The sequence below is a fragment of the Pelobates fuscus genome, chromosome 2 (assembly GCF_036172605.1).
Source record: "Pelobates fuscus isolate aPelFus1 chromosome 2, aPelFus1.pri, whole genome shotgun sequence".
NCBI lineage: Eukaryota > Metazoa > Chordata > Amphibia > Anura > Pelobatidae > Pelobates > Pelobates fuscus.
The window spans coordinates 284,011,264-284,031,145 of record NC_086318.1 but is presented as its reverse complement, the minus strand read 5'-3'; the positions used below and the strand labels follow the sequence as shown (position 1 = coordinate 284,031,145).

Below are 19,882 nucleotides of genomic sequence, written 5' to 3'. Positions count from 1 at the left end.
ATGTACTGTTATACATTTCTATATCCCAAGGCAAACCTTAGAAAGCATATGTCTGGACACAGCATCTTTGAAAGTACATGCTTAACCCCTTAAGGACCAAACTTCTGGAATAAAAGGGAATCATGACATGCCACACATGTCATGTGTCCTTAAGGGGTTAAACAATTCTCCCAGAAAGCCATATGATATATGCAAATGGCACACAGTCACCATTTTATTTTATTTTTTATTTTTTGGTTTAACCCACATATATACTATAGCATTGAATTTCAAAGATTTGAGAGAATACATCTTTTAAACTTGAGCAATAGTTCACAATAGTTCCTGAACTTGTTTAAGAATCATGTATATTTTTATTTGCTTACTAGTACAATAAAGAGGATGTAATGTTTAGCCAACAAAAACAGATTTGATTAGCCACCTTCATAGATAAGTCATCCTGACTACCAAAATTTACAGAGATAGATTTAGCTACCAACCACATCCATAAATAACATTGAAAAGCTCAACAACGTAACTGTTCATTTGGGAGCTTCAGATTAACCACCATGCTTTGAAAACTTTGCTTAAGGACACTCTTAAGTATCTTTATCACTACAGCATACTATAGTGGTTATGGTGCTAGTTATGTGAAGGTAACCTGCTATACTGTTTATCGTCAAACAGTTTGACACTATATCTTCCTGTGTGAAGCAGTCTTTATAGTTTGAGTTTACCTGATAAAGTGGATATTCGTACTTCTGCATTATCATTTTAACATTGAATGAGAACCTGTGAATTTATATAATTTTTGTAGGACTTGGTTTGATAATGAAGGTGCCCACAGGTGCCCATGTATTAAAATAAATGTAATGTATTACACATTTGCTCCATTTTACAAAATGTTGGAACATTTTATACGTATGTCCAGTTGCAACCTCTGCCAGTTTATATGCATGTCAGACTCTGAAACGAGTAAAATAAAATGTGATCTTTCTTATAAACAGGATCTGTCTCAAGAAGGATATGGAAACAGATCTCAGCCTCCTACTCTGACTACAGGGAAATCCAACCATGAAGAAATTAACATAATACAACAAGAAAGACCATCAAGCTTACCAGTAAGATTTGTTGTTTCTTCAGCTTATTTTGTCTTTATGGCTGTCCAGCATAAGATTTAAGTTTGATTTTCTTATATGTAACATATACAATTTTCAATGTGTGTTATTTTAGTATAACACATTCAGTTTAAGAATACAGGGGTTTGTACTGCTGTTATGGAAATGCATAAAATCTTTTCGAAGTCCAATACGTGAGTCATGTATTTGTAAGATGATAAACTTTATATGTTACCTGGTGATTAAATCATACAATTAACTACTTGTGGCCATAGTCCTAACAACAGTGCTTACTTTACGCTGAACTTCTTGAATGGTGGTGTACAGGTTTTTAATGTAGTGTTGTGGTTTTGCATAAAGTGTACTCTTGCACTCATTTAGCGAACTAAAGCCTACACAAATGTGGTCTAATTTTTTTTTGTCAATATCGCACAGCAGTTGTCAAACCGTTCATAATCCAAACTCTACTAACCTCTTTTTATTCTGATGGTAGTGTTGTAGGTAGTGTTATTTTATTTTATTAAAATTGCTCGAATCCTTGATTTATTTATTGTTTAATCTCGTGATGTCAAGGACAATAGGTTTTTCCACTGCGGTTCTGTCACTCACATAATTTGCAAAGACCACCAATGGTAACATCGCCGTTGAAGGGGATGGGGGGTTGGTGGTGGAATGGTGAGTGTAACTTAGCTGAAAACTGTCCCTCATGGGTGCCTCCATCTTCTTCTGCACACACAAGAGTACAGCGTTGAGGGTTATTTCGAACAATCTTCCATTTCCGTGCAGCTGCCACTGGTGACAGCTAGGGGATTGACACTTTTACATGGCGGTAGCGTCGCCCAGTGACTAGATGTGTCGTGCATAGGAATTGTACTGAGACAATGTAGTCTCAGTATTTGTTTTGATTGGGTGGGAACACCGTGAATATGAGTATTTCATAAAGATTTTTTTTCTTTATGAAATACTCATTTTACAGGTGAGGAGGTAACAGGGACCATGCCCTTTTAAATGACCTTTTTAATGATTGTCTAAATGTATATTTTGCTAGCTATAGGAATTGTTAATTAACGTTGCTTGTACACGTCATCAGATGAGAGGAGATGTTTGTGGTAAATGTTGTACACTAACAGTATTTGTTTTCAGTGGCTTCATTAGTTTATTAACCCATTAAAGTTGTTAGGGCTACTATGGTGATATTGAAAAGCATTAACGGATCACTCTAGTGTCAGGAAAACAGGCTCGTTTTCCTGACACTATAGCATCCTTAGGGCCCCACTCCCTTGGCGCTGAAGGGGTTAAAACCCCTTCAGCCACTTACCTTAATCCAGCGCTGGTGACCTCTCTTCACCCGCCGACATCAGCTCCCGAGTGGCATTTCTCAATGCTTTGCTATGGACGTTTGCAGAAGCGCCTCTAGTGGATGTCAGGAAGACAGCCACTAGAGGCTTGATTAACCCTGCAATGTAAACATAGCAGTTTCTCTGAAACTGCTATGTTTACATCTGAAGGGTTAAAACCTCGGGGACCTGCCACCCAGACCATTTCATTGAGCTGAAGTGGCCTGCGTGACTATAGTGACCCTTTAAAATGATGGGGCTGTAAAGGCTGTCACTTCATTAATAGCTCATTGGCAGTCATTAACATGTTGATAAATATTGGATTTGAGATTGTAATTTCTATAAGCGTCAATTGGGGGAGGGGGGGGAGAGCACACACAGTTTGTGTTTTCACATTTATTTGCTAGCTGTCCACACAATGGGTAGGATGTGGAATTGTCAAAGTGCCCTGTTGTACTTGGTATTGCCAAAGTGCCTTGTTGGATATTTCTCTCGCTGCATTACAGTATGTACGTGTGTGTAATAATATGTTAGATGACTCAAAAGTTAGGCCTCCAAACGCCTAATGATAATGCATTCAAAAGAGCCTTTTGTAATAGGCTAAATAATGTAATTGAAAATCCTATTGGCCTAAGAAATAGTGATCATAAAATTAGTCCGTCTTTTCTGACTTCAGACATGCCTAGTGCTGGTGTGAATGTTCAAGTTTGTGTGTATGTGTTTAGCTATCATATGTGCACAGAGTATTTATGTAACAAAAAAGTCCACATTGCAATATAAATACCTTTGCCAAATGCTGCCTATATTTTACAAAGCTTTGTACAGATTTCTTGTTCTCTCCTGTGAGCAAAATATTAATTTAGTCATTCATTAAATAGCCCTGAAAAAAAATGTAACATTTAAATGTCATCTTTATGTTTTTTGTTCTTCTTGATCCCAGTTCCTCCATTTGTCACTGCATTTCCACGGGTGCTGCTGTTTGTTTTTGTATTGTTAAACACTTACCATATAAATCAATGTGTGGATGATGAGAAACAAATATAAATAAAAAGCACTAATAACTTGAATGGGAGCCATTAACCTTATTCTCCTACAGCGCATTCACTGGAAACCAGCAAAAGCATGCTCCTATAAATAGTATGTAATCTCAGCATGTGGTTTCTGTCTGGTAGAAAGGTCATTAAAAATAGCTTCCAGAGGAAGGTGAGTTTAGCTGAAAAACGGCTTAATGTACAAGTGCACACAAGCTCGTAATATTTTAAATAAAAAGCAGAAAACAAACTGTAGGTTGTTATCCTGTTGATAGAGCTGTGGATGGCTAGCTGTGGTGTGTGTGTATTTGTGTGTGACCCTAATAAATGTTTGACGGTAATATATATTTTATGATATTAGATTAGGGTTAGTCTTTGTGTAAGTGTTTAAGGTAGTGTAGAGGGTTATGGTTAGTGTTAGAATACTTTAGGTTACTGAATAGTGTTGTACTGTAGGGGTTAATGTTTACTGATAGTGTTTCTGTAGTGTAGGGGTCCATTTTGAGTATTTGTGTAGTTTAGGGGTTAAGGGGTAGACTTTCCTGTAAGGGCAGCAGACATGCCTTAGATGCCACGAACTCCCACTGTTCTAGGGCAGCACTGTCATAGTCAGCTATTGCTTGGAAGTTTACTTCCCACTAATATCAAGACAGTTTGTGGCAGGTATGCACCAGTTCTGTCCAGGATTATGAACCACAGACTGCATGGGGGTGATGTGTGCACTATTTCCCATTATTACTGTATGTGAATAAACACCCCGAATAATCCCATGGATGACCTCAAGACATACACACGGCAAATCATGTTTTGAAGCACTGCATTGCAGTAACATCATACCATGTAATAAAAATGTCTGCACAGTGGGACACAATACTGTGAAGTAATGGTCTGTCAGTGCTGTTCAATAAAGCAAAGGTATACAATTATTTATTTTATATTCAAGATTCTAAAATGTCATAGCTTAAAGATAAAGTGTCAGATAGACCCATACCTCACCTCTCATACTAGTCTGTGGGGAAGATTTCATCCAATGCATCTCTGTCCCGCAAGATGAGTAGTTAATAATGCACTCAAAGTACATTTGGCCTCAAGTGACTTACTTAGTGTTGGGTGAGAGGAACAGCTGAGGGGAGATCATGTGATGTGTCACATGACAGATTGGCACTATAAGCTTTGTAATAATGAAACGTTTTTATGTAGCTTAGAGTGAACCTTTGATTATGGCAGCAACATATGCCCTTGTTTGCTGAGCTAATTGTAGGAATCTTAGATGGGAGCAGGTTTTGGGCATTTGAGCTCACTTTGAAGAAAATTCTATGGAAAATATGTAAAAGAAATAAGGGTCTTATCTCTCTCTCTCTCTCTCTCGATGCAGATATTCTTGTAATATAAGGAACAACTAGCCAGCTATTACTTTTATCAACAACTAATTAACAAGTAAAATCCAGTTTTCTTATATTCTTTGTTTATTTAAATGGTTACCGACTGGTGGGTTCTTCCATGTTATCCTGCTGTGCTGTAAACTAGCTGAATTATGCTTTCTTCTTTTTGTTTGGGCCAAGAAATTTTTTCTAAAAATGGTTACTTTCTGAAAGAATATCTCACCAAGCCTTCAATTTTGAACACACAAAGCTCCCTCCCTCCAGTTTTGCGGACATGTGGCGTATGCATTCTGTTTTAGAGCACAAACTGTAATTTAAAGCCGAGCCGCTTGATGCCCCACTGAACTTTGTTTAAGTCTAAAATAAAAGGGAAACGCTAAAAGCCAGAATGAGGTGACTAATCTTTCTTGAATGCAATGCTTGGCTGTTAAGAACAAGGATGCAGACGTTCAAGACCAGGAAATCATGAAAAAAATGTGTCCTTTCTGTCCTTCTCCTTTGTTACCTTGTGCAATACTCTGTGTTTTTGTTTGTTTCTGTACTGGCTGTAATGCTATAGGTCTGTTTTACATGCCAATGCTACATACTCTTATTTTACATTTTCTACATCAGTGTAAATGTTTGTTTGTTTTTTTACAGATATAAAAGATACAAAACAATGATAGTATCATTTGATATCTTTTTTAAATCATTATGAAGAAAATAAATAGTAGAGGGGCATCCTGGTGGCTCTCATGCCTAGCATGAGAACATTCAGCAGCTTCATAGGAAACCATTGATTTCTTATGTGGAAGGTCTAATGCGCAGGAGGGGCTCGCTGCTCATGCGCATTAAGTTCCCCCCATTGTGATGTCTGAGGAGGACCAGATAACCTCTATTACAGATAAGTATGTGTTGCCCATTCTAGACACTTTGTTAAAGTTGTGTACCATCGAGGTTTGAGCTTGTACATTTTCCATTGAAGTGTGATGCAAATCGTGATAGCTGCCTACCTGTGACAACCTCCTGAAACACCTATGTGATCTTTCACTAATGAATATACCTTTGAACACTGTTGTCTTCAATATATTCAAATTCTTTGACTCTGATACATGGGATAGGTCTGTTTCTTAATAAAAGACAGATGGGAGGAGAAAAGGCAAGGGAGTATTAAACCTTAAATTTGTCCCAAATCTTTAGTGCATTCAGGATGACTGGATATGTTGTTCCGAGAGTGAGACTCTGAGTTTTATCAAGCCTCATGTAGAATTGAGGGAGACCCAAGCTAGTGATTATCTCTTTAATTTCTACCCATCATCTCTCACACTAAGGAGCATGCCTACACCTAAGCATTATAAGTAAAATAAGCACATTTCGGAGGCCTCGGCCAAAGCTGATATAGGATACTACAGCTATTCTATCTTTATTATTATTACACACAAAATTATTGCTGTTTGTAGGCCATAGAGATCCCTTTCAGTCATATCTAAAAAACAGGATTCTGGATAACACATTCACCTTGATTCTGTGAATGTGTCCCATCCAGGAAAGAAACTTATTTATCTAGGTTCCACTTGAGAGATTGAGGTAAGGAGTTATAATTTTGCCCTAATGTGTGAGTCCACCATCAGCAGGATCCTAGTATGCCGGAATGAATCTGAATCAAGTTGAGTGACATTGTACTCAATTTATCAAAATAAATTTGTTTCTGTGACATATGTACTCAAATCAGTCAAATGTATGAAGAGTTGTAAAAGATGCACTGAAGCTGGGGAGAGTCAGTTGTCATCAATATAGGCAGGAACTTTAGAGGTTCTCCAAAAAACTTTAAATATTCTCAATGCCCTATTCTTCTATAACGGACCACTAAAGTCACCAAGTGAGGTGGTCTGAGTGCAATGGTCCTATTCTTTTAACCCTGTAATGTACAGTTTTTGAGAAGCTGCCGTGTTTAAATTGCAGTATTAAGTCTTCCCTTCCTCTGGTGACTGTCAGGAGGAGGTAATGTTACGGGAGGAGATAACGTACTTATTTTTCTCCATTATAATGTTTCTACCTGAGGGGCTACAATTTCCTTAAAGCGGCACTGTCCCCGTCTGGGTACTTTGCATAATTTGTAAATAGCCTCAGCGGTGACATTGCAACAGGTGGTCTGGTGGCTGGTGGCAGCAAAAGGTGAGATTTAATTACCTGAACCTGTCCCTCGCGGGAAATGCCATTTTCTTCCAGCTGGTTCTAAGAGCATTGAAGTCTATGGAGGATCCCATGGGATCCTCCATAGATAAAGCTATCTATGGCTTGGAGATTGACACTTCTAGATGGCAGTGGCTCCTCCCAGGGTCTAGAAGTGTCATTTTGCAGGGAAAGTGACAGTGCCGCTTTAAACGTTGCTTTAATACGCTTCTACAAAGCTGTTTGTTTCAAAAAAGGTTATTTCCTTTTAAATACGTTTTTTTTTATTTTTTTTTATTAGTGGCATTTATAAAGTGCCACCATATTTCTTAGCGCTGTACAATTGGGAAAAAGACAATAAACTGTAAACAGACCAATACAAAAGGTAGGGGACCCTGCCCGTGAGCTTACAATCTAAAGCTATCAACCCTAAAATCTCATCTTGCATGACTGTAGTATCTGAGATGGAGAAACCATAAATGCGCAGTAAGGTAATAAAAATATTGCATTTTTAATGACCATGTTCAAACACAAGATGTTCTTTAACTGACAAGTGTTCCACATTCTCTTTTTAATAGTTAAATAATTTCCTACAATGTTAAAGGGATCCTATAGTGCTAGGAAAACAAACCCGTTTTCCTGGCACTATAGGCTTCTGGAGTGCTCTCCTCCTGCGAGGCAGAAGGGGTTAAAACCCCTTCAGCCACTTACCTGAATCCAGCGCTGATGTCCATCGGTGCTGGGTCATGTTGCCCCCTCGCCCCCCCTGCCGACGTCAGCCGACGGGGGAGACCTAATGCACATGCACGGCAATGACCGCGCACGCATTAGACCTCCCCATAGGAAACCATTATTCAGTGCTTTCCTATGGGGAAAATCTGACGCTGGAGATCCGTGAGGACGTCCAGCGTCAGATAACGCCCCAAAAGTCTGTTTGGGATCTGGAAGCCCTCTAGTGGCTGTCTGTTAGACAGCCACAGAGGGCAGATTTAGAGCTTTACATTGCAGCACTAAGTGCAAATGGTCACAGCACCCAGACTACTTCAACTAGCTGAAGTGGTCTTGTTGCCTACAGTGTCTCTTTAAGGAATTAATCATGGATGCTAGGAAAAAAAAAAAAAACTAGATTGTATTGTCATAATTGCATTTGAAAGTTTTGGAATCCAGGAATCCTTTTGGCAGCCACAGAAGATTGAAGATTGGCTTATTGTTATCTGTACTTTAGGTTTGCTGTCTTTTTTTTCTCACTCATTTGTATAAGACCCTTGTCACTTCTCCCCCTCCCCCTTTCCCCCCTCACACACTCTTATTTTGACCATTGTCATGGTTTACAAAATATGGTGGCATATATCAACTTTTTTGACAAAATTTAAATGCGCATTAAATGCGATGGTGCATTAGATTTGAGTAAATACGGTATATAATTGTAAACATATCTCCATTTTGGAAAAGTAAAGATTATAATCACACAAATAACCTATATTGGTGTATCTTATTACAAAACCCGTATACTCTTAATAAGTTGAGGGAGTTGTGAAGACCCATGAAACTGGGGTTGTTTTCTTTCTTTCTTCTTTCTTTTTTCTTTTTTTTTTGTCCTGTGAAAAAGAAACCAATGTCTCATATATCTCCATTTAAAAGGAAGACCTATGATATACCTGGAATATTTTCATAACATGGTTAAATGAACTAATTCTCATGGGACCTAGAGGAAACAAAGGAGCTATTAAACCCTCTAAAGTTATGCTTTACCCTCTCTTACATTACACAGAAGCCTTCCGATATCTACTGCTGCGATTACATTATGTTAACTTTGTCATGCAATTTTGATGAGATAAAAAGGTGTGCCATAGCTGGAAGTATGGTGTAAATCCACGGGGTATAAAACAGGCAGCTTAAAAATAGAATATTTTTAACAGTTTTATTTATTTTATGACATATACAAGTGGAAAGAACATTTGCGATTTCGGACAGGCATATAGAAATGCATCAATGTAATTTTGTTTTGCGATAATTCTCAATGTTGGTCATGTTGCTCACATACTACAAGAGAATTAGAGTGAATAACATTTTATTGAACTTGCCTCTGTGCTAAGATGAGAAATTTTAGTTGGGGGTAATTGGTTTAAAAAAATGCATTGATTTAACTCTGGAAACAATATAATAATAATAACAACAATGCACTTATTTAAGATGGCAGTCCTTATTTTGGGCACAAATCCCTCTTTCCCTCTTTTCTATCCTAATGTCCAACTACAATATTATTGGTGTGTCTGAGTGTATAACAAACTCCACAGGAATAATACTTACAGTAATGTGTCTTTAAATTGCACTACACGTGTTTAGAGATCAGTCTGCATAAATAAGATGCATTGTTCTAGTTCCAAATACATTTTTGTTCCATACTTCGTTATTGGTAAGTCACCTGAAGTTTCTTAGAAATTAAAATAGTGGTAGCTTTTATGAAGAAACTAAAGTGCAAGTTTTTTTATTTATTTATTGTCGTTTTTGCTTTTTTTGTAAACTGAGAGAAATGATAAAATAGGCAAATATCAGCATTCCATTTTCATTCAGTCCCTCATGTATTTATTCACACTCGGGTGAAATAGAAAGGGCAATGAGTGCTGCTCGTGTTTCTTCCTCATATTTAGAAAAAAAAAAAAATAATAATAATCTGATTTATGCATACTTTTGACAGCTAGGCATGTTGGTGAAAGACAAGCACTGACTATGTCACAATGAGGGTAATGTAATCCATCCTAAGCATCAAAATATTTAAACACTAAAAAAAAATGACATTTGAATATGACTGGTTATTGTGTGATGTTATCACAGGTAGCTAGAAACAACGTGTTTGTTCCTAAATTATTGTTATATCGTTTCATAATAGTAATTCGGTCTGTTGCTAATGTCTCTTCCTTCTTAAAAATATTTTTTAATTTCTGTGAGCCAGTTTTCCTTTATTTTTTTCAGTCTTCTACTTTAGGAAGTCATTAGTTCATTGCAAGTTCTAAAAGAAGGTCATGACTGCAGCTCAGGCTCACAGCATTAACAGACGACCTATTTTTCTTCTCAGATGTGAAGGTGATGAGTTGCAAGCAACTCACAATGGAACTTGTCACATGGTTAGAAGAAAAACAAAAACCTCATAGATAGGTACCTAGAATGTAATCTCTTAAAACAATCAAGTGCCTGCAATGTGTTATAACCCATTCTCTGAAACGGCAAAGAGTGATGCATGGGAGCATACTACAAGAAAATTTAGAGTGAATAACATTTCATTTATTGAACTTGCCTTTTGTCTTATTGCATGTGATAGTGCCTCTGTGCTAGGATAATAAGTTTTAGCACGGGGTTATTGTTTAAAAAAAAATAAAATAAAAAATAAAAATACATTGTTAGATGCTCGTGATTAAAATTGCAGCTCTGATTTAACTCTGGAAACAATAAAACAATAATACCAGCAAGACACTTATTTAAGATGGTAAAGAAGCACTTCAAGCACCAATCTCACTACAGTGTACTTACATAGAGTACCCCAGGCAATGGTCTCAGCCTCCATGAGAACAAGAAGCTCTCTGCAATGAGAACCTGTCACTGCATGGATTAGTTCAGGGCAGCTAACAGTATTTTCATGGAAAAGGTTCTGGCTCTCTTGTAGGCTGAAACCAGTTGCTGGTGGCGTCCAGGAAGTTGTCAAATTGTTTGAAAAAAACAAAACACAAGTTTCACTACTAATCCTTGCCAGCCTGCAAAATAACCAATAACCAGTGCAGCATTATGTAGTGGTTATTGTGCCAGGAGTGCCCTGGCACCCCTCCTCCCCCTCCAAAGTAAGTAATCAAACCATTTAAGAATGATTTGACTTCTAACCCGGGCTTTGCCAGACGCTGCGCCGCACTTCTTCTCAGCACCTAGGAGAGCTGGAATCTCCTGCTTTTTTGTTCCTCAATTATTTCATAATAGTAATTAGGCCTTGCTAATTTCTCTTTCTTCCTAAAATAGTTTTTTAATTTCAGTGAGACAGTTTTCCTTTGTTTATTTTTTTCAGTCTTCCACTATAGGAAGTCATTAGTTCATTGCAAGTTCTAAAACAAGGTCATGACTGCAGCTCTGACTTACAGCATCTAGAGAAGACCTATTTTTCTACCCAGATGTGAAGGTGATGAGTTGCAAGCAACTTAAAATGAAACTTGTCAGATGGTTAGTTAAAAAGCTAAATCATTCTTGGATAGGTACCTAGAATGTAATCTCAACAACCAAGAGCCTGCAAGATTTTGGAACTCATTCTCTGAAACTGCAAAGAATGATGCATGGGAGCGCAATTGTTAAAACACACAAACATACACACACACTCGCACTCTCTCTCTCTCTCTTCTTCTTCCTGCCAAAACAGCTCTGATGCCTCTAGGAGGTGGGGCCTCCGTGGATCAGACTTGTTGTTGCAGCACATCCCACAGCTGCTCAATCGATTAGAGATCTGCAAAATCTGGAGGCCATGGCAACACCTTGAATATGCTGTGCAATTTTGGGCACCTGTTCTAAAGAAAGATATCATGGCACTAGAAAAAGTGCAGAGACGAGCTACAAAATTGATAAAAGGAGACCCGACCAGACGCCATCTCTGTCAGCTCCCGCCTGTAACGAGCGTTAACGGCCAAAAACTACCCACTAACCTGCTACAAGATACCACCACGATCGCTAACTGACTCGGGGTACAGAGGGGAACGGGCGGATGCCCTTCTTTCAGCCCCCAAAGACCGGGAAGGCCAAGTGCCAAACCAAGGCCTACTATCAACCGACCCTCCGCTCCCTGGAGACTTACCTCGAAGGCTACCGGGGATACAACGAACCAGGAGACGGAGAGGTGAGCTCTGCTGTACCCGCACACACCCCTGCGACAATGAAACGCCGCACACAGAAAGGCCAGCAGCACTCACTGGCAGAACAACCCGTTATCGGGGAAATGCTGCAACGCCAGACACAAACCAAGATGGCCGCGGAGGAAGCCTCCTCCACACTAACGCGGCCTGCCCAGCCAGCCCAAGCTTCGGCTTTGCACAGTACTGAGCTACCAACCCTCAAGGATATAGGGGAACATAACTTGGCTACTAAACAAGACCTCCAACACTGGATGCACGAGCTCCAAGAACTGATAGCCAAAGACATAGGCACCATAAAAGCAGAGGTGCGCCAAAACACAGACCAAATAAGCGCAGTGGAGGAGAAAGTAGCAACAACCAACAACGAAATAACCCAGCTTAAAGAAGCAGTGTACACACTGCAAGCAGCCCACCAGGCGCTAGCGGTGCAAGTCTCAAACCAAGGAGATCGCCTGCGCCGCAACCACATAAAGCTCCGTGGAGTGCCCACGACAATCACACAGACCGAATTGCCTCACTTCCTCAGGAGGCTCCTGGCCACAATCCTAACACCAACAGCAAGCCGTAAAATCACTCTGGAGAGCTCCTACCGGCTACCAGCTGGGCCCAACTCACCACCCACGGAAGCACGAGACATCATCCTATGCTGCGCCACGACACAGGACAGGATTACTATAATGTCGGCTGTGAAAGGCAAGACGCCCCTGGCGTTCGAGAACGCACAACTTCTTTTTTTCCAAGACCTGACAAGGGCAACTCTGCAGTGGCGGAAAACAGTCGCCTGAGAAGTGCAGGAATACAATACCGCTGGGGGGCACCCAGAGTTGTGACGCTCACCCACAATGGTAACACATACAGAGTCGCATCGGAGACCGAAATCCCTGCAATACTAACTTCACTGGGACTCACCAACCTACCCAAGCCTGGAGCCACGAATAACTCGTCTCAGATGGGAAACCCTGCCACGACGAGCTCGTTTACACCTCAATCCCACGGAAGCACAAACACAGCGCCTTGACAGAGACCGCAAAACTCAGCTAGCCACAGCTGATACAGCATCTTGGGACTCAGAGATAGATAGAGGGCGCTGATATGTTCTCTAAGTCTGATGCCACATAAGTTTATACAAATGTTGTTTATTAATGTTATGTTAATACATGTTCTCATGCTGTAGAAAGCATGGTCGGGTTCACCAGCCAACACGTAACACACTCCATTATAATCACCCCCCCACATGCCCCCTGGGTTAAGGGCACCCACTACCATGCAATAGAACCTCAGACTACCAAAATTTTCACACAGCACGGCGACCCTTAGCTCCTACAAGTGCACACGGACAAAAGCTGCCTCCCTCGGAACACACACCACAACAGCAAAATACAACCACGCAACACCGTAGGAGACACGAAACAGCCATGGGGTAACACACCATCGCTTACCACACCTAGAGCTAACAGAAGGGTAGCGCGCGCTAAAACCCGTACCAATATTGTACTGTAACTTGTTAAAAATTATAAAATGTGTGCAAACCTATGTGACGAGTTAAGTAACCAGTTCTATACTATGTACAATGCATAACTCCTGTCACTGCTATTGAAATGTTGACATGCACATCTAAAATAAAGAATTAAAAAAAAAAAAATGATAAAAGGAATGGAGCATTTTAGTTATGAAGAAAGGTTAAAAAATGTAAAACTCTTTAGTTTGGAAAAACGGCGCCTGAGAGGGGATATGATAACATTATACAAATATATTTGCGGCCAGTACAAACCATTATCTGGAAATCTGTTCATAAACAGAGCTATACATAGGACACAAGGTCACACACTTTTGGTGGGTCCTACCATTGCATACTGGGAACACCCCACAAGACTAGCCATTTACAGATGCTCTGACTCGGTTGTCTAGCCAACACTATATGGCCCTTGTAAGAGTCACTCAGATCTTTTGCTTGCCCGTTTTTCTTGCTAAGAACATGAAATTCAAAAACTGACTGTTCACTTCCTGCCTAATGCGTCATACTCCTTTACAGGTGACATTGTAACAATATAATCAATGTTATTCACTTCACCTGTCAGTGGTTTCAAAATTGTGGCTGATCAGTGTGTATGTATACATCTGTCTATGTATCGATCTATGTATCTATTTTTCTATGTATCTATCAATTTTTTTCCTCTATTAAAGCAACTTCAGATTTTATCTAGATGCTTTATGAAAATTAGAAAAAAATACCCCAAACCTTTTGATTTATCCTTTACTTGCATAACAATTAGTATTGTTTCTAAAGCTCCAACATATGCCGCAGCGTTGTATAAAGAGTTAGACATTCAAATTCAGCAAGACCGATTTACATGGACAAAAGATGATGAGAACCATGGTCAAACAAACGTACAATATGAAGAATCAAATTAATTTACTCTTGCTTGTATGTCAAATTGTTTCTTTGGTACTCTACCCTACATACTGACTAATGCCTAATTGATCCCCTAGTTATGTCTAAGTAATAAAAATCCACTCCATAACCTTCCTTGAGAATTTTCATAATTCATCATCAGCTGACATTGCTGAGCAGTATATGTTAACCACTCCCTCTGGCTTCTGCTAGTCTGAAATTACATCTTTGTCTTTGAAGTCAGACACACTGTTAGTGTTGCCATGGTGACGGGGTGGGTAATGGCCTCCACTGACAGGAGATTGGTATTTAGTGCTTGAACACAGCCTTTCGTGAGGCTTATTTTTTCACTCTGATTACAGAACTATCCTCTAGTCAGCGTTTGAAAATATACATGCATTTGTTTTTGCCTTAGTCTGGCTCGATGGACATTTTCTACCTATATAATTTACTCAAATTATGAGACATGGATTGCTTGGAATCATTTTGTTATCTTTTTATTTTTCTTGCTTTGTACTAGAATAGTTTTATCAACCATTCAACTGTTGGATTGCCATCCAGTGTGAAATAATGAAACTGCTTTAAAACAGACCTGTCTCTGGTTTTTAATAAAGTTATATGCACATGTATATATACATTCTTTTTTCTATTCTTGCTGCTTCTAAATTAAGGCAAAATAGAAACTATTTAACCGCTGTAAAAATAAAAGTAGTAGGTATTTAAAAAAGGCTGCCCTCTACTGGCAACCATTGTGTTTCTCACGCTTGTTCTTGCATAGAGCAGTTTCCATGCATGCGCATGAGCAAGACAATATAAGGAGAAGACATGAAGAAGTGCCTATATCTATCTTGCGTAATATTACAAAGAAGCCCTTATTCATATTGTCAAGTATGTGGAAGAATAAAATGATGGTGCAACTTATGGCAAGAAAAGCTCATGCTTTTGTTTTTTTAAATTGCAGTAATAGGCAGAGAGCTACCAACCTGCCACTGCAGTCCAAGTTAGCCACAATTTTATGTCAAGACAGGAGGCTTCATATTTGCTTATCTTTCTTTACTGTAACTCCCAGCAGCAAAGAAACAGTTAACAGTAAGTAAAACTTTAACCAATCAGAGTGCACAACAGAGTATGTCCAGCTATCAGGCTCCTCCCAGCTCCTCTTTCTTTGCTGCTAGCCTCCCAGGTGAGTCTATTCCAATAACAGCATGTAATCAATTTCTAAATATATATATATTAGCAATGGTCTAATTTATTTCCATTTAAAATTATATTGCTTTATAGCTCATTCCTTGTAAGTAGTCAATAGTACTTTACATGTAATGCCAAAACTGTCACTTTAATTAAAACACTACCGCCGTCTGCAGCTCCTGTCACATCCGAAACACATCGGATTACTGACAGGAGCCACGTCGGTAACCTGATCGCAGCTTCTGGCTGGCTGCCATATTCGGGCGGTAACACCGCCGGTATTGCCGCATTTGTTTCCCCTACCGTCACCATAGCGACGGGTCCGTCCTTCCGCGGCCATCTCCTTCCCTCTGCATTGCGCGGGCTTTTTCCCGCGCTTCCTCTCCGGCCATCACGTCAGTTGCAACAGGGTGATGTTCAAACGGCTCTCCGGCGCCGCCTTCTGGTTGTCAGGTAAGTTGCATTTAAAACAAACATACATGTTATGTATACACCGAATTAAACAGCACTTAGCTGTTACATTTCTTTTTATTAAAGTGCCTTCACTTTGTTTTATTTTCAGATTGCCATTGAAAATCTAAAATCCTTGCATAAGAGGGTGACCCCCTCTATTCTAAATAATATTGTCTCAAGAGGGTGACCCCCTCTATACTATATTTGTCTGCCTCATTATAGAGGGTGACCCCCTCTGAAAAGAATATTAATATTGCCTGAAAATTACTGAGGGTGACCCCCTCTACTTCATAAACCATTTTTTGCCTCCAAAAGGGTGACCCCCTTATTAATCTATACCGCATGTTATTTGTGGGTGACTCCACGCTCAATTGGTGACTGACACCACTCTTGATACAACGCTTTGCGTTACTTTACCGAAAACAAGTCCACCGCCTATTGAATTATTTATTATATAAAAAAAAAAAAAAAAATACATTTCTTAGTGGTGACCCCACTTTACCAACTATGTCCGATTTACCTGAACCCGCAGTCCCTGCGGAGCTCAAAGCTTGGCTATATAACGCCATTGCGGACTCTATTCCAAAAGCCTTAGCAGCTATCCACGATCAGTCAAAATCTACCTCTAGAGCTCCTTTTGTGCATTTGTCAGACTCGGAAGAGTCAAAAAGCTCAGACCATGAGGAAAACCCCCGCAAACGCCCCTGGAAGGGCGATAGTGCTACCGCCGGTAAAGGCAAAGCACCGGCTAAGACGCCTAAATTATCCATTCCAGATAATAACCCCAACTATAACCGGGATCCATTAGAGGGTTCCACCTCCAACCTGCAACTTCAAGTCATTGACGAATACTGTGCAGGGTATTCAGACGAGGATTTTCCCTCTCACGAACTAAATGAACCCCCCTCTGACTCTAACCCCATTTCGGAGGAGGTCTTACTAGATACCCTTGGCCGTCCCCTGTTCGACCCTAGGTACATCAAACACCCACGGTCGACTGAGTGGACCCCCCCAGACCACATCGCTAAATTCTGCAGGATGTGGCTACGGAAACCTTTGGAAAAGGAAGTGAGAGCTAAACTAAAAGCAGAATGCCCACGACCTTTTATCCCAGACAAGGTAGCTGTTACCCCAGAATTTGACCCCTTGCTGGTCACCTTTCTATACAAATCCGGGAAAGATCCCCGTAAGGGTTTGGAACAAGGCCTGAAGGCAACTCAAGACAAGATATTGGATATAGCGGGACCGCTTATCCAAATATTCAGCATTGCGGATGAGGCTTTGGCAGGTGGCACTTTAGATGCGCACATGGTGCGTGAATGGGCACAAAGGGCATTATGCCTACTTGGCAATGCCAACGTAGCAATGTCAACCGAAAGGCGGAAAGCCGCCCTATACAAAATTGACTCAAAGCTCGCCGAACTCGGCACTAAAGAGCTTGGCCCTGAGGCAAAAGGCATGCTTTTTGGAGACAAATTTATTAAGGAGTTGAGCAAACACGTTGCGGTGTTTACAACGCTTACCAAAGCGCAATCCTCCTTACGCAAGGTGTTTAGGACCCAACGTTTTTCTGGGAGAGCCAGCCATTACAGAGGCCGGTCGGCTGGCAGAGCTGCCTTCACGGGCTACAGGCCTCGACCTTCCGAACACTGGAACTCGGGCAATACCCGTTTCCATCACAGATCCTTCTTCCCATCTCGTGGCTCTATTAGAGGACGTGGATCCGCTTCCCTCCGCGGTCGCACTCCTACAGGTAATGGACTCTCATTTTTCTCATATACCTATAGCAGGTCGATTAACCCATTTTTCCCAACAGTGGTCTCGACTCACACAAGACCCGTGGATCCTACAGACCGTGTCTGGCTTCCACCTAGAGTTCACAGAGAACCCAGTTCAAGTTGCTTTACCTACCCCCCTCAAAATGTCTCAAATAGACGACATGTCCCTTCAGGTCGAGCTCGACGACCTTATCACCAAGGGTGCCATCGAACAAGCACCCAGCCCACGAGGTTTCGTGAGCAACATGTTTCTGGTCAAGAAAAAGTCGGGCGAGTTCCGACCAGTCATCAATTTAAGAGAACTGAACAAATTCATCAAATACAGACATTTCAAGATGGAGGGCATCCATCTACTACGGGACCTCCTCTGCGAGGGAGACTGGTTCTCCCGCTTCGACCTCAAGGATGCATACCTCACAGTACCAATCACACCAGAACACCGCACCTTCCTCCAATTCCATTGGCGCAAAACACTATGGCAGTTCACCTGTCTCCCCTTCGGACTGTGCTCCGCACCTTGGTGTTTCACCAAACTAATGAAACCGGTGATGGCACTACTCCGTTCACAAGGGATTCGGTCTATCATATACTTGGACGATATCCTCCTTATGGCTCAAGACGAGGAGACTCTACGTCTCCATACAGATATGACTTCGGCTCTCCTCCAGAATTTGGGTTTTGTCATCAACCTTCAAAAATCTTCTCTAACGCCGTCTCAGACAGTCCAGTTTCTGGGATTTCAGATAGATTCGATTCAGGCAGTCCTCCAACTCCCTACCACAAAAATCAAAACCATAAAAAAGGACATCCGGAGACTGCTGGTTTCACCATATCTCCGACTCAGGGATTTAGCCCGCACAATAGGACTACTCTCCGCTTCAATCCAGGCAATATTTCCAGCCCCACTTCACTATCGGGCAATGCAACGTTTGAAAACACACTACTTACGTCGTTCAACATCTTACGAACAACAGATTTTTCTCACAGACGAAGTACAATTGGAACTCCACTGGTGGCTTCAACATATGGAAGCCTGGAATGGAAGGGCTATCTTCGGCCGACAACCGGATTTCATTCTGGAGTCAGACGCCAGCCTCCTCGGATGGGGTGCCACTTGCTCGGAACGTTCTACCGGAGGCCTCTGGTCCCCATCAGAACAGGCACTACACATCAATTGCCTCGAGCTAATTGCTGGTTCTTTCGCAATCCGCAGTTTCGCCAAGGAAGCTTACAACTGCAGCCTTGTCCTGAGGATGGACAATGTCTCAGCAGTACGATACGTGAACCGCCTAGGTGGCTCCCGATCAAAGATGCTATCGGATTTGACAAAGGAATTGTACCAATTCTGCCTCAACAGGAACATCTCCCTTCGTGCAGAATACCTCCCAGGCTCCGACAATCTTGTGGCAGACTGGTTCTCCCGCCACTGGAGGGATTCCAGCGACTGGCAACTAGATCCACAAATTTTCCTTCAACTACAAGCTCTGAGAGGACCACTCAACCTGGACCTGTTTGCATCTCGCCTGAACCGTCAGACGGACGCATTCTTCAGCTGGCTTCCAGACCCAGCTTGCCTGGCAGTGGATGCCTTCCTCCAACCGTGGCCAAAATCCGGGGCATATGCCTTTCCCCCGTTCTCCATGATCCCACGCACGGTACAATACCTCAGAACACAGGGCGTCATGATAACACTGGTGACCCCACTGTGGCGAACCCAACCATGGTTCCCCTACCTACTGGAGATGTCAGTGGACTACCCCCTACTCCTACCCGTCTCCTACAACCTCCTCAGGGACCCTTCAGGCAACTTCCATCCACTAGCACTACAAGGCCACCTCCAGTTGGTGGCCTGGACCATTTCAGGGGATCCTGGAACGTCTCTGGCCTTTCGACTGCTGCTCGAGGACTTCTCTGGGACTCTTGGGCCCCAGGAACAAGACGCTCTTATCTCTCAGCGTGGCAACGTTGGAATAGCTGGTGTTTGGAGAGGGACGTCGATCCCTTTTCAGCCTCTTTGATTAACATCATGAACTTTCTGGCATCACTCTTCGAACAGGGTAAGTCTTATCGGTCAATTAATGTTTTCCGTTCCGCCATTTCGGCAGCTCATACTCACGTTGACAACTCCGCGGTTGGCAAACACCCCTCCATATGTAGACTCTTGCGGGGCATCCGACTGGCGAGACCCCC

At 41.4% G+C, this 19,882-nt stretch overlaps 1 protein-coding gene across 6 annotated transcripts in view; it reads left to right on the top strand.

Moving 5' to 3' along the window:
• Positions 1-19,882, top strand: part of ARID1B (AT-rich interaction domain 1B) — a 458,656-nt gene that overhangs the window by 125,864 nt on the left and 312,910 nt on the right. For all 6 annotated transcript variants that reach the window (XM_063443418.1, XM_063443420.1, XM_063443417.1 and 3 more), the window contains one exon: positions 987-1,100. In XM_063443418.1, the coding sequence (XP_063299488.1) occupies positions 987-1,100 (114 nt within the window). The remainder of the gene's footprint in view (positions 1-986; positions 1,101-19,882) is intronic.